The sequence below is a fragment of the Taurulus bubalis genome (genome assembly GCF_910589615.1).
Source record: "Taurulus bubalis genome assembly, chromosome: 15".
Taxonomy (NCBI): Eukaryota; Metazoa; Chordata; class Actinopteri; order Perciformes; family Cottidae; genus Taurulus; species Taurulus bubalis.
This window is the reverse complement of record NC_136603.1, coordinates 5,901,281-5,916,666: the sequence shown is the minus strand read 5'-3', so window position 1 is coordinate 5,916,666 and position 15,386 is coordinate 5,901,281. Positions and strand designations below refer to the sequence as shown.

At 42.7% G+C, this 15,386-nt stretch overlaps 1 protein-coding gene across 1 annotated transcript in view; it reads right to left on the bottom strand.

Moving 5' to 3' along the window:
• Positions 1-14,948, bottom strand: part of lrch1 (leucine-rich repeats and calponin homology (CH) domain containing 1) — a gene marked incomplete at both ends in the record, with an annotated part of 56,334 nt that extends 41,386 nt beyond the window's left edge. Inside the window, one exon of the mRNA XM_079230333.1 lies at positions 14,723-14,948. Within this exon, the coding sequence (XP_079086459.1) occupies positions 14,723-14,948 (226 nt within the window). The remainder of the gene's footprint in view (positions 1-14,722) is intronic.
• Between the last annotated feature and the right edge of the window lie 438 nt (positions 14,949-15,386).

The window sequence follows — 15,386 nt, the reverse complement described above, 5'->3', positions numbered from 1 at the left end:
GTAAGGCTTTCAAGCTTAAACCCTGAAAAATATCTGACTAGGACTTATTTTCTGATTCTTTTCATTCCATATGCAAGTGACTATTTATGTCCAGTATGTTCATTTATTTTCCCGTTACCAACTGATCCACTGGCCCTTTTGTGTGGAGGATTTGGACTGATGACATCATCTTCCTAGTATCATATACATTTTTACTTATTATCAGTAGCAGTATGAACTTGACTGATTCTCCTTTCACCGGATTTAACCGATAACAAATTCCATCTTTCACTATTTCTACCAGTTTAAATGTGACATCTCGTCACGTGGAACAAATGGAAGGATGAAAGAGGATGAAGTCCCCATGACGACCATGTCAGACTTTCTGCATGGATGCAGAGTCGCATGTCTGTGCAAACATGTATGTGTGTGTGCGTTTCTGTATGCATCAGCGGCTGCACAAACACGTGTGGGCATGAGTGTGTGTGTGTTTCATGTTTATCTTGGGGCAAAAAGAAGGGGGGAAAAAATGCATATTTGCAGATCGTCCAAATGTTTCTCAACCTAAACATAGATGTACAATGTGTGTGTGTGTGTGTGTGTGTGTGTGTGTGTGTGTGTTTACAGTAGATGGACGTGGGTCAAGAAATAGGTCAACTAGAAATCCCGTGGGACAACCAGCCATTCCTACACGGTCACAAAAATCATTAAAAACACACAAGATGTGCTTTATAAGGACTGTTTATGGGAGCACACGCACACACACACACCCCAAATTGTTTTCCTGTGCTACTGGAACATTCCTCATCCACCAGAAGGAGATTTATTTGACCTCAGACAAAAATCTCAGGTCCACTTTGTTTTTCTACTCCAGGCAATGATTCCTTGTGAGGGACATACAGAGCTATGACATTTTAAAGTGTGTGTGTGTGAGAGAGTGAGAGTGTGTGTGGGTGTGTGTGTGTGTTTCAAATTTACTTCCAGAGAAGTGGACGGATGAAAAGACAGAGAACCCCTGCCAAACATTTCCTCATGTAAAAGCAAACACACACAACCTACTTTACAACAAAAACGTACTCCTGCTACAGTTTTAACTCTAGAAATGTTCATAAATTGCTTGGCGATTTCACCCCCCCCCCAAAAAAAACAAAATCTTCACTTCCCAGAACTTGATTGAGACTCATCAAGTTTTCTTGTGAGAGTTCTCTGTACTTCGTGGATACGATGAAAACCCTTATTCTGCATACTTTGAATGGTGCCGATTTGCCAAAAAATACACAAATAAAAGGCAAAAAGAAGAACTCAGATATAGCAACACTTCCTGTTGCATTATATGAACCAAATTTGTGTGCTGCACATTTTATTACCAAGGCTCACAATGGACAATGTGGTGTTGGTGGTGTGTGTGGATGGGGGCTTGCAAGTAATTGTCATGCTTTAATTGTACAATATTTTTCAAATTAGATGTAATGTGGCCAACAGGAAAACGACCTTCATGTCAAAGTAAACAGATTTCTACAAAGTATATATTTACGGACTGACACATCGTTTGTTCGGGGGCTTTTCGTCGGGTTTGTTGACAGTAAGAAAAATATATATATAATACCAGCCCGATGCCTTCATAAGCCAATCAGAATGTGTGTAGCGGTCTCCTCCCCCTCGTCCATGTGTCCCTCGCTTCGTTTGTCTGCAGAATCTCGAGGTTTTTGTTCTGCAGAACAACCGACTCGAATGGACTGTTGCATAACGGAGAGCGAGTATTTCAAGTGAACATCTACCCACATCCACTCACTCTGCCTCCAGCGGCGTCCTGACACACACACACACACACAAACACACAACCAGAGGATTTTAAAATCCCCCTTGGAGACAAAACAAACGGAAAGAAAACGATCAAAAATGTCTGTTCGTTTAGTCGTCGGATAATTCGCTCATTCACACCTCGGAGAAGGATGCTCGACCCCATTTCCTGCCGCCTTGGAAGCGAAAGTAGGACGAGAGAAGAAGAACACCCACCCAGAAAGATCAGTCTGGCTCTTTATCTCACACACACACACACACACACACACACACAGCTTTGGCTAATTAAGTTGTCACAGCGATATTATGATACTGCACATAGAGCTAAAGTCACTGTGATTAAAGTGTTGCAAATTAGCATCAACACTGACAGAGCATGTGAATCTAATCAGACAGACAGACAGACAGACAGACAGACAGACAGACAGACAGACAGTATGTAGGTTAGCAGAGCCGCGGCGACCTCAGTTAGCAGACAGTTTGATAGTTAAAGGCCTTTTCTGACAATCAAAGTAAATTTCTTATTTCTCTGGTTTCTTTATCTGAGAGAATCCCAAATCTCCACGCTGTTAAAAATCCCCCAGTTTATACGACGTCAGCTTGTGAACTAGTAAGATAAACAAAAACAACGCATTTGTTGTATACTCCTCATGGGGCTGCAACTATTTGTGTCCGTTTCATTTCAGATAGTCCTCAGTCTGGTGAAGACGGGACGGCTGCCACCAAACAGACATCAGAGTTGTTCTGGATTTCACTTTTCCACCCAACAAACGTAGCTTTTTCATGTCTGAAAAGCCAGACAGGACCACATGTTGAACAACCAGAGCCGTAAACTCTTCAGAGCTGAACTTCTTCTGAACTTTGGCTCTGACCTGATGTTCTGGATTATTAAATCACTCTCACGACACAACTATTTTTCCATTTGCTCAACGTTTTTTTTTTTTTTTTTTTTTTTTTTTTTACTTATCCTCTCCCTCGCCTGATGTCAACAATCCTGATTCCAGTTGTGAAGATCAAACGAGTTAAAAGAGACTGGATCCGCAGACAGTCAATTAGAATTATTAAAGACAGATGATTGTATTTGCCTAAATCTCTGCCCTACGATTGTACGCAGAGTATAATCTGTACAACAGTCGGTCGGTTCACCGTCATGTTGGCGGCCATGAAACTGAAACTATTCAAGAGATTCATCTCAACACCTCAAGGCGTCTTCTTCTGTCTGATACACTATTAAAGTGTCCAGAAAACTATCAACGCTGATCAATTTTACACAAATCACTGAGTAATGTGCTCTGACTTTCCCTCTCATAACACATCAACTTTTATTGCATCACAGCATATTCATTATGCAATTACTGTACACTTGTCTGGCATGATTATAGCTGTATTTATTTCATAGAGGTTATTATTCATCCCTATATGTGTAGGGAGCCTGAGATCTAAGATCTTCATTGCTGACACGCCATCATTCTACGGCTGAAACCGTTTACACCAGGTTGTGTGTGTGTGTGTGTGTGTGTGTGTGTGTGTGTCAACAGGTCTCATGATCCCAACGGTTCACATCCACATTTCATCCTGTGTTGCATAATAATTGAAGAAATTAGTGAAAACTACTCAGCTGATAATAGTAAACTCTCTCTCCATATTTAAATGTACAACTCACAACAAACTCAAAACCCTCGCAGCAAGAAGTCAGCATCAAATAGATCTTTACATGAGAAACAGAGCTCAACATGCAGACCTTCATCGCTTGCTCTGCCTTTTTATACGAGAAACCCAAGTGTTTCCACTCTTTACTGTTTACTACACACGACTGGATTTAAAATGTGAGGGTGCAGGTCCTATCGCCACTTAAAAAAGGACATTACGTTACTTAAAATACAACAATGAAAGCAGTTACTTCCTTCTACCGCTGCAAAGACTCAAATTAAGCAATTATACTGATGAGCTATTTATAGCCACTAAAACACCAATAAAAGATCGTATAAAATCAAAGCCCTAATAAAATACTGTCTCCGTTATGCTCGTCTATGACATGCAGTGACCTCCCGGTTTATCAGCTGTATTCCATCTGGTGTGTGTGTGTGTGTGTGTGTGTGTGTGTGTGTGTGTCTGACCCAGTGACCAGCAGACAGTCATGGATTAGTAGTACTGTAGAGGGTTTGGGCTGATTATCTGGGTCTCACACAGATAAATATTGATTTCTACAAAGAAATATGTGGTGTCCAGATGGACATTGAGTGTAACCAACAGTTTTATTTTTTCTTATGCAAATGTTTTTCTAACACAATTTTACCATAAAAGGAAAGGTGAGATTATTTTTACAGTGTTTTGCATGAAAACTGAAATGAATAGAAACAATACTCGAAATAAAATGCAACCGAATAGACAAACAAATCAATTAAAGGTTTATTTTTTCAACAACGCTGATGTTAGTCGTCAAGACAGGATGTGAACAGACAGACACACAAAGAGCACAACAGGGTGAGAGACGGAGGGAAAAAATGCGTAGTTTAAAAATAGAAAGACAGTAAAAAAAGACACACAGAAGATGGAGGAGGAGGAGTTCTGGCAGGCAGAGACATTAACAGGATTGGAGAGGGGGAGTTTCCTCAAACTGGCAACCCACAAGACCCTGCTACTGACACACACACCCCACATCATCAAACACAACAACAAGACCCCCACCACTGACCCACATCTTTCTCTGCTGTCAGCATATCACTAAACTGTGTGTGTGTGCATGTGTGTGTGCGTGTGTGTGTGTGTGTGGCTACTGGCAGGGCTGCGGGGGGGTGGCACGCTTTCAAATCAGCAACCCGCCACCCAGCCCTCTGACTTTCAAACATCATTTCTGGCACAGCGTTAAAGCAATTCAAGCTAATGACATCTTTACAATTAAAAATATTAATTCTGCAGGGGGAGTCCGGGGAGGGTTTGAGAGCAGACGTCACGCTGGTTATTATCAACACATTTTCATGACCTTAAAAATAATGTTCATGTTGTTCTACAGGCCGTTTCCCCCTTTTGGAGAGAGTCAACCAACCAGGCGGGATTAGGCTGGATTAAGAATGGGGGGAATAATCTTTGTTCTCAGTTGGTTGCTAAAAAGCTGCTTCCTTGGAAATAAAAGCATTAGAGAAATGTGCAACATCCAATAATCATGGATGAGATCGACACAGGCATACAGGTTGTTAAACCCAAGGTACACAAAAAAAAAACATAAATCGCACAACTCTTCCATTGTTTAGGAAAAGCGACAAATATCAATATTTTAAATTGTGCATCGCTGCTTCACTTGTTGGTACGTTACCATCAGCAACTGTCCGTCAGAGGAATGTGTATCGCATCTCACACAGACACACACACACACACACACACACACAGACACACACACTTATGTGGGATCAGCAGCTGAAGGTTTGCATCAAACGCACAAATACAGTTCAGATGGGTGAAACATTATCGAAAATGGAAAAACTCTTCATGACAGCAACACCAGACTTCAAATATCTCATCATTATCCATGATGAATTGCAACGCCACACACGTACACAGACGTACACACACACACACCTACACCAAAACATCCCCAGAGTGATTTAATGTCACACCTGAGCAAGTGAGGCTGCCAGACTCTGAATGTCGAGATTACATTTGGACAGATTTTACTTAATGCCACAGCTCTCATTTGTGTGGATGTGGATGTGTGTGTATGTGTTTATGAGCATATGTGAACACTTATTTATGTATGCTGGCATGTGCTTCATGGTGTATTAGGAGGATAAGCCTGAAGGAGAGGGGTATGGAAAGTGGGTGTGCTCGTCATGGTGAACCAGTTACGTGTGTGTGTGTGTGTGTGTGTGTGTGCGTGTGCGCGTGTGCGCGTGTGCGTGTGTGTGTGTGTGAGAGAGAGATGTTTGGATGCCAGTATTATGCCAGTAGGATTTAGGTGGGAGATAGAGAGGTGTGTGTTTGTGTGTTGGGGGTTGAATTTGGCCTACATTTGGAGGATGAGAGACGCTCCTGTTTATTTATTCAAAGGGATTCGGCGTCTGTCAGGACAGACCGACTGTACAGCGGAGATTTAGAAACACTCGAGCTGCAGGACGAGACGACGTCATCCTGGAGCTTAAATGCATCACACGACACAATGAGTATTGCATTTATTGATTTGATATTCTCTTGAAAATGAGGACTTCTTACTGATGCTCATATTCACATAATAGTCTTCTTCACCGGTCTGAGGGCGTAAATTACAGCAGTGAGTCTGGACTAGTTTGTCATTACTGGGTTACCAGAACTCTGTTCAACAAAGTCAGGTGGTCGGTGTGTAATTACTCAGAGTGAAGCTAAACAAACCAAACATAAACCTCTACTTAAGTTTGGAGAACCTTTTGGAAGGCTGACAACGTGATGTCACAACAGAACCGGCTGCATGTTCTCCAATAAGCCACATTCATAAAATGTATTGTTTATATTAAACTGGGGACTATATGATGCTTACTATAGACATATATATAGGAAAATGCATTAAATTCATTCATTTAGCATAACAAAATGTTGGTGGAATATTTATCACCAAATCACAGTTCCTGAGGCGGTAAACTGAGAGAGCGTCATGCGCTCACTGCAGCGCTTCTTTTCATTCAACTTTGTTTTCACAAAAACTGTTAAAACATTTACAAGTTAGAGCCGGCACAGTTTGCTCCACTGTCCCGACAACAAGACGTTTGTTTGTCACGTTGTCGGGGATGCATAAACACGTCGGATCTCAGATGAGGAACGATGATTAAAAGATTAGCCAAGTTGGAGAGAATGGACACGCCAACTTTTCCTTCACAATATTTGTGTAGGAAAGACAAATCGTGGCAAAATTGTGTGAAGTCTATTTAACCAACATGGCGAGCCAGTCAACAGCACGATAAAATATCATGTTTAACTAAATGTCTCATAGGGTTGAGGTTTGTTCCTTCAATTCAAAAGTACCAGAATGATTTGCCAATAAACAAACCTAGTTAACAGGCTAACCTCAGCTAAATGCTAATCTCATGACAACGGAGGTGAACGTTAAGCATGTCGTTCACCATCTTAGCTCGGTGATTTAAGTTAATTGGCACAAAACATAGCAGACGATGGGATCCCATGAATAACTGCACTGTGTTTCATTGCTATAGCTAATCGTCCCGACCCGAGTGTCCATGTGCTGTAGCTGCAGGTTGACGTCACCAGAGAGAAGTCTTCTGTCGTCTGTGTGTGTATTTTCTGCTCCAGATAGCCGCTCAGAGTGCAGAATCTGATGAGAAACACTGATAGAAAAAGAAGAAAAAAAAAAAGCCTCAAAAGACCAAATTTGGGCACAAACGCCCACACAAGGTATGACCTCATCGCATCACAAGTCGGCACAAGTTCACATTTGAGCTGCGAGTGAACTCGGTCTGTGAGTGAATGATTGTTTTTATGGGGAAAGAAAAGCTCGCGACCGTATGATGCGACGTGTGACATCGTCTTTATGGTTTCCGGTGTGCAAAAGCGGTGTCGCGGCCCCCGCGGTCACAGTGGGACTCGCCGGTGTCAGGTATCAAAAGAAAAGACCACTTCCTGCTGGGCTCAGTGATCGAGTGTCCCGCAGCAAAGTCATGACCTCCTCCGATGTACAAAAGATACTTTCTGGAGGAGACGCGGCAGAAAGATGGACGACTGGAAACATGTCCATTTCTTAGGCGGGTTCATGTTTCTTCTTAAAAAAAAAAGTAGTATATCATTATATATTATGTTATATATACACACGACCACCTGTGTTACATTAATGCGGCCATTTATCAAAGACCTGTAAAAATGTCTAATGCTTGGGGGCCATGAAGTGGGAACGATGCCGGCTGTTGGACATCTGTAGTGTATTTCGTAGTTGTGTGGGTCTGTGGGTGTCCTTGGTCTCTGACAGGAAACGATCTGAGCGGTTGCCTCCTGAACACAATGAGGAGGGGAGCGGTCATTTCCTGTCTCTGTGCTGGTGAGAGCGCCACCTCAACGTGTCATTAAGGAGATCCACAACCCCACCCGTCCTCAGGTTGGCTTCGGCTTTCAAATCAAGCACACAGATGTGATATCACTACTGCTACGGCACAATAAAAGCAAAAGGAATTGTGCAAAAAATGAATCATTAAATGAATAAACATCTCTATCGTATTTTATTGCAGATATAGAAACTATTTAACAGCGAGCCTGCGAGGTAAAGCCCTGACCGGCTCTAATCTGATATATATTATATAGATCATTATTTATGACGCCGTAGTCTGTCTCTCACTAATCCAAGCTGACAGGAGTCGACCTTCATTATGTTCCATTTGATTGTATTCTGTTATTTTCCATCTCAGTCCCGTGAGCTCTCCTCTGATCGGCTGTCCTTCGTTGTGCCGGGTGTCTCTGTGGCGGTTCGCTCCTCTGAGAGAAACCATTAACTGCTTCATTAACTACTTCATTAACTGCTTCATCCACTATGCATGAGGCCCGGCGCCTCTTCAGCCCGCCGCGAACTCCACCTCCATCGATGCAAAGAGGTTTACGGTCAAGATTACGGAAAGGGTTTGTGTTTGAGCTCATGTATTTATTCATGAGGTCAGAGGTCAGGGTTAGTTTGAGCAAATAAGCCTAATTCTTTACCAATTGTGTCGTTGAATATCAAATTATAAAGTATTGTGTCTTAAACTGTCAGAATGTGTAAATAAAAAGCAGTTGTTTGACTCATTTAAAGAAGATGCTCCGCTATAGATGATGTAGTTATTTCAGTGTCCTCACAAGTACAAATAAATGGGCGCGAGTGTGTCCGAGAGTGTGTGTGTGCTTCGGCTCCAGCTGTCATTACGTTCAGGTGTGGCGGGAACAGCGGATGGACCCTCCTCTAACCCAACAGCACGCCACATTCCTGGGAATCCACATCTTCCTCTGTGTGTGTGTGTGTGCGTGTGCGTGTGTGTGTGTGTGTGTGTGTGTGTGAGAGAAATGGAAGGAAGAGCAGTGAGGTAGAGGAAGTGAAGGTGTTAAAACTCTGGGCGGTGAATTATGCCTGAGGCAATCATCATGCATCCATCCCCTCACGTTAAAAACATGCTCTATTCACATCTTACTGCATATTTTTTAAAGTCCCAACATCACAAGAATGAAGTTATTCTTTGAAAAGTAAAAAGACTCTGGAGAGCTGGAGGAGAAGCCCGTTGGTCCTTCCAACTCTTAAATCCTGCACAGCAACACACCTTCGACAACTGCTGAAGAGAAAAGCATGACATCATGGTGGTAGTGGTGCCGTTTTTGTGCATTACAGTTTGTAATAATTCTTAAAGAAAATAGCCATGTGCAGTAGTAGGGAAATCTGAGCATGCAATAATAATAATAATTTAGGGCATGGCTTAAAAAAAAAAGAAAATCGATAGTGCATAGAATGTTGTAATATCAATACACGGACACAAATGATCAATCCTTTATCATACAAGCTGTTAACTTTTGGGAACAATTGCTTTTTCAGTCAACTGTGGCACTGAGTTGTATTCTGGTGCGGTCATGGGCAAAGTCAGCAGGATTTGTAGGAAGTGAAAAAAGGAAGTGCATAAATCGTAGGTAATAAATTGCAATATATGTTATCGCAATATCTTATTGCAATATTCAACATAGAGCAAAATGTTTAAAATTGCAATAAGATTGTATCGTACCTTGAATGTTGGGATAATATCGTATTGTGGGGCTTCTGGTGATTCCACCCCTGAGGTACAGGGAGATACATCGAGAATCGCTGAATCAAAACGTGAAACAAATGAACGTATGAAAAGATCGGACAAAATAAAGTAGAGATAACAGTGAATGGAAATGAAAATACCTTTGTTTCAGAAGCAGAATCTGGTCTAAAGATTTAGAGCGGATCTATTTTTATCTGGATTTGTGGGACTGATGTGAGAAGAGAGTGGTGTCAGTCCGATACAAAAATCCTGCAGATGGTTATAATGTGAATCACCAACATGAACCTTATGTAATCTCGCCGAGTGGTTCAAACACACACACACACACACACACACACACACACACACACACACACACACACACACACAATACAGCGTTAATACCCAACAGTCATTGGGAGTAGAGTACAGTAGAATGAGTCGGTCAGCGTGTTGCTGTACCTTATCAGAGGAAGAAAGGAAAGTAAAAGTTCAGAACGAAACTAAAGAATCACTCAAACCCACATTTACATGCATCCGACGACGTAGTTGATTCAGATTTTTAGTGTTCCCTAATTTGAGACATTACAGCCTTCCATTTATTTCGATTTATCTGGTATTAAACTGAATAGATTTGGGTTCAAAGACAAAACAATAGGAATATGTCAACTCATTCTCATGTACATTTTCAACGTATTGTGACATTTTGAGGCCCAAATTGATTAAATCAATAAAATACAAATCAGATGAATTGATGTGTTGCAGCCCAAAACTCCCCTGAGAATAATCATTAGCATTGACATGACATGTTTAAATAAGGACAGATCATAGGACCATTTAATGAATAAAATGAAACATCAAGATATTAACCAATAATGTATAAAGAAACAAAAAATCTTGCTGTCAGCAGGTCAAACTAAGGTCACGCCTCAGAACTGAACCACCTGTTTAGCTTTGAAACCTCAGCAGGTTCACCCGCAACACACACACACACACACACACACACACACACACACACACACACACACACACACACACACACACACACACACACACACACACACACACACACACACACACACACACACACACACACACACACACACACACACACACACACACACACACACACACACACACACACACACGGTTTGGCGGTTGCACTTGATATCACCACATCAGCCGAAAGAGGGCGAGAGAGCAGACTGACCGGTTGGTTTGGTTTAGACCTTCCTGTTTCTGGACTCAGGTGGTGCTCGCCATCTCTAAAAGTATGCAGCGCTTCCACCATCATTAATACGCGTTAGAGGAGTCTAATGATACAGGCAGTGAGGACTAATAATAATAAATAATATGTTTTTCTAAAGCCAAAGATGACGTCTTCACAGATCCTGTTGTGTGCGATCAACACTCTAAAAAACTAATATATTCAGTTTAATACAATGATAAATAAAGAGAGAAAGCAGCAAATCCTCACACAGATGGAGCCAGAGAATATTTAACGCTTTGCTTGATAAATTATGTTAAAAAAAAGTGTAAAAATTTTAGATTTATTCTATGTAAATCAACTTTTTGTCCAGAAGTATGTGATCTGAAAGGTACTTAAGGACAATTAGAGACAATCTGAAATGGACCACGAGAAAAATAGAGCCAATCCACAATGTGTTCTAGCCAAACAGACACACACACACACACACACACACACACACATTCAGCCTTCAGACGTGGTCGGGCGACACATCCTACACACTAGCTCTCTCTCTTTTCCAGCACAACCCAACCTTTAGTCACAGGAAGACGTTCAGGGAAACCAGCTCCAGTTTGTGTTCCACTGCCAGTTGAGACTTGTGTGGCTGCCGATATGAAACTAGGCTGAACCGCAGTGTGTGTGTGCGAGAGTGTGAGTCCGTGTATGTGCGCTTGCATTTTTAAGTACATGTGCATGCATGTAGTGCGTCGGACAAACTGCTCATGTGTAGATTTTTGTAAAACGTCTTTGTGTGTGTGTGTGTGTGTGTGTGACAGTGACGCTCACTCACTCCATCTTCTACACTAATTACACTAATGAACCAGCACACACACTGTTTACTGCCATCAGACACACACGTCAATGATTTGATAGATTAAACATGATGCTGTCCTTAATTCATGACATGTTCACTCTCCCCAGCTCGTTGGCATTCCTTCAGTCGGTTTGTGGAATGCTAAAACTGAAACACCTGAACATGCAGAAGTCTGTCGGTCACATTTACAAAAACCTTAAATCGGGGCGGCACAATTCTGCATAGCTGCATGTTTTTTTTAAAATTCAGGCTACCACACCGATGATGCAGACACGCACGGCTACTGCGGCCGCTCGCTCAGACCCAATGCTGCGCTGGTTGAGATGCACGGCGTGACTGTGTGGAGCCGGAGAGGAAACCTATTAATACATGTCGCACCTGCAGTCGTGCAGGAGGAGGACGGCTTCACGAGAGGGAACGGCAGCTGGATATTTGCTCTCGGCTCCACGATGAGCTGTGCGATCAAACGGTGTGGAGGCCTCTTCTGATGTCTTACACGTTACTGACAAACCACGTTCTCCTTTCTGACAAGTGCTCTGCCTTCCTGGGAAAGCATCCAATGTTCGGTCAGTAACTAGAACTCCTCTTCAGCATTTACATTCCTCCTCCAAAAATGTATGCTCCGACTCAGAGCATATCAATGGTGTCTTTTGATGGTGAAAACCGTTTTTAATTCAATTTCACCAAATGCCATCCGACTCATCCGCGCCTGAACAAGTGCCACAGACTCTCAGGAAATCAAACTTCGGGTCTCCGGACAAAGACAAACGCGATGGTGTTTGTTGTCAAAACCAACTACAGAAAACATACCCCCTTAATGCAAGGCATGATGGGTAAGTGGAAGATTAAATTCGTCATGCTTTAAAAGTGGAAAAGCTACCGCGAGGAACTAAACTTCCATCCAAACCCCAACAGAACTGGATAAAAGTAAAATAATCCGCCAAAACCTACCACAACTGACAAAATGACTTACCGGTGTAAGTGGCGTGACCGTGCACGCCCGTTGGGCAAGGCAGCAGAGGTACAATGCTGGATGAAACAGAAACTTTGAGTGTGTGTGTGTGTGTGTTTTCTGGACAGACGTGTTTGAAGACATCAGCTATCAGGAGGCTGAATCCAGATCCAAGTAAACCCGATTCAGTGTGCCTCCATACTCTCACTCTATGTGTGTGTGTGTGTGTGTGTGTGTGTGTCCCACTGTGGTTATGCGAGCCACATTTCTTTTTTTAGTGTACATAAACAAAAGCTACAGCAACATCGCGTCACTGTGACTTTCCAGCCCAGCGGTCGACCTCGACGTCCACGCTGCCGAGAAGAGAACAGACTGCACGCAGAACAGTGAAGGTTTCACTTTTTACACCAGGAGGTTTTCGAGCCGTCTTTCCCTCCAGAACCCAAAACAATGGAGGTGAATGGAATTCACTTTGCAGCGCTCACACAGCATCGCTTTTAGAATCTTAACCATTCACTGTTTGGTATGTTTATATATTTAGAATTGGTCATTAAGCAGTTCATTTTTTACGATCCTTGCAAAAAGTGCACATCTCTGGCATTGGGTAGATTTGGGTTTTTGCACCAATCTTACTGATTATCTTCTATTGTTTATATTTTGGTTGTTGCACTCTTTCCTGCTTTGTACTGCAACTGCTGCACAATAATTATCTTATCTCAACAGTGTCTCTGCTACACTGGATAATCCATAATACTAACTGTCACTAATTAACTTACATTTTTCATAAATACCCTTTTTGACCAAAGTAGTCGTCTTTATGACATCAGTTCACAAAGAAGTCATGTTCTGTGAAGCTTTGAGGAGCCCAAACTCAACCCTGTGTACCTCCATTGTGTTAGCATAGCATCAGAACTTGTCTGCATGGATAGATATTACTAGAAATAAGTGTGAAAATGAGCCTATTCTGATACCACCGCTAACATCATGTGACCGCCCTGCATCCAAGTCATTACTGATACACAGCACATTAAATCAGTTCCCCTCATATAGATCCATGCAATTCTGCAGCACACACTGAACACTACTGCTAGCATGTAGAGGCCACTGCTACCGTCTTAAATTAAAAAGGAAAATCCTGTGCTATGAGAATACTGCAAAAAGAGAATAATCTGTACTTAAAGTTACTACAAAAATAAATCGCATTTTTCACAGTTTTGGAGACATCAAACCACTCAAAGCTCACGTTGTTATGGTTTCCCGTTCAGCGTCTAAATAATTTAAAGCTGAGAATATTTATATTTTTGGTGGAAGAAGATGGAAGAAGTACTCAGATTGTTACTACAGTGTACTTTCACACTATTACAAAGAGGAGTCCATCCCATGTATGAGGAAACAAACATATTGGTACATCAAAATAGATCAATAATAGTACCAAAAGTAATCATTCTGCAAAACGTCCCATTTCAGATTAATATACATTACTGGATTATAATGATTGACGCATTAAAGTGTGTAATATTGCAGCTGATGAAGGTGGAATTACTTTGTATACTGCTGGCTACCTTGTGAACTAGGGATAAATCAAGCTTCATCTGAACCTCTAATAATACATAAGTATGTGTTATTATTACAATATTTGATGTAATTATTCAAAATCTGCAAAATTGTTGCTGAAATGTAGTATAGCATAACATTAAAATAAGTAAAACCTATTCTTGTAAACAAAGCATCACACTCTGCTCTCCATGCCTGTTTACAACTCTAAACGGATTAAAAAGGAAGTGGTGGGGAATTCCACTGAAGGCCCACTGAGCAGTCAGACCCTGCAGACATTTACTGCACACTGGAAACTTGAGGAGCTTTTTTTTTTTTAGGGAATGCCTGAATCACCAACATCCTGTGTGCGGGCATTGCAGGTACCAACGAGCCAACGTCCAGCTGTGGAGCTGAAGTTGGGGATGTGTATGGAGCCTCGTTTGAGATCAAACGCACACACACACACTGCAAAAACGGGATGAGCGTGCGTAACACCGCCAGGGTTGCGGGTTCGACTCCCCCGTGCGGCTCAATACATAAACACGCTCTTCTGATTTTTAACGGCCAACGGAAATTCAAGCAACGGACCACGCTGCTGCACGGAGAGTCGTTACCGCCCAGCACCGGCGTCCCCCCCCCCCACCCCGTCACCAACACACCCCACCCCAGGGAGACAAGCCTACCTGCTTCCACTGTATCCGACAGGTCGTGGTTGGCGGCTGTCCGGGGAAACTCCTTTAGTTTGCGGGCGCTGAGGTTGAGCACGCCGCTGGCCGCCGCCTCCTCCAGCGCCCGCTCCAAGCCCCGGTTGGGCGGCAGGTTAGCGCCCCCGATGTGAGACTGGATCGACGGGGAAGAACCGAGCTGGGAATGAGGAGCACGAGCAGACTCCGGTCCCAACGTCGCCATAATGCTCCCACCTCTCCGCGGTTCTCCGGGGCTGTGCGCGTGCGTCGGGTTGTATCCGAGAGCGAGCGGGTCGCGTGCAGGGTACTAAGCTAACGGTCGGGGCAAACGGCCGTACACCGACTTCTTCAGGCGTGCCGAGGCGTGCCGTGCCGCGTTTCCTCTTCGATTGTAGCAGCCGCGTCCGCCTCTCTGTCTGCGCGATGCGCGAAAGCGTCGAAGAATGGAGACGCGGCGCGACTTCCGGTTGGGATATTTCAAAATAAGATACCTCCCAGGCCAGCGCCATTCCACGATGAAAGCAAACGCAAACTGTCTGTGAATAATAATAATTATAATAATAATAATAATAATAATAATAATAATAATAATAATGGCTGGAAATAGTGTGGGGGAAAAAATAAATGCTGCAGCCCCATGCGTTTTTTAAATACATTTTTA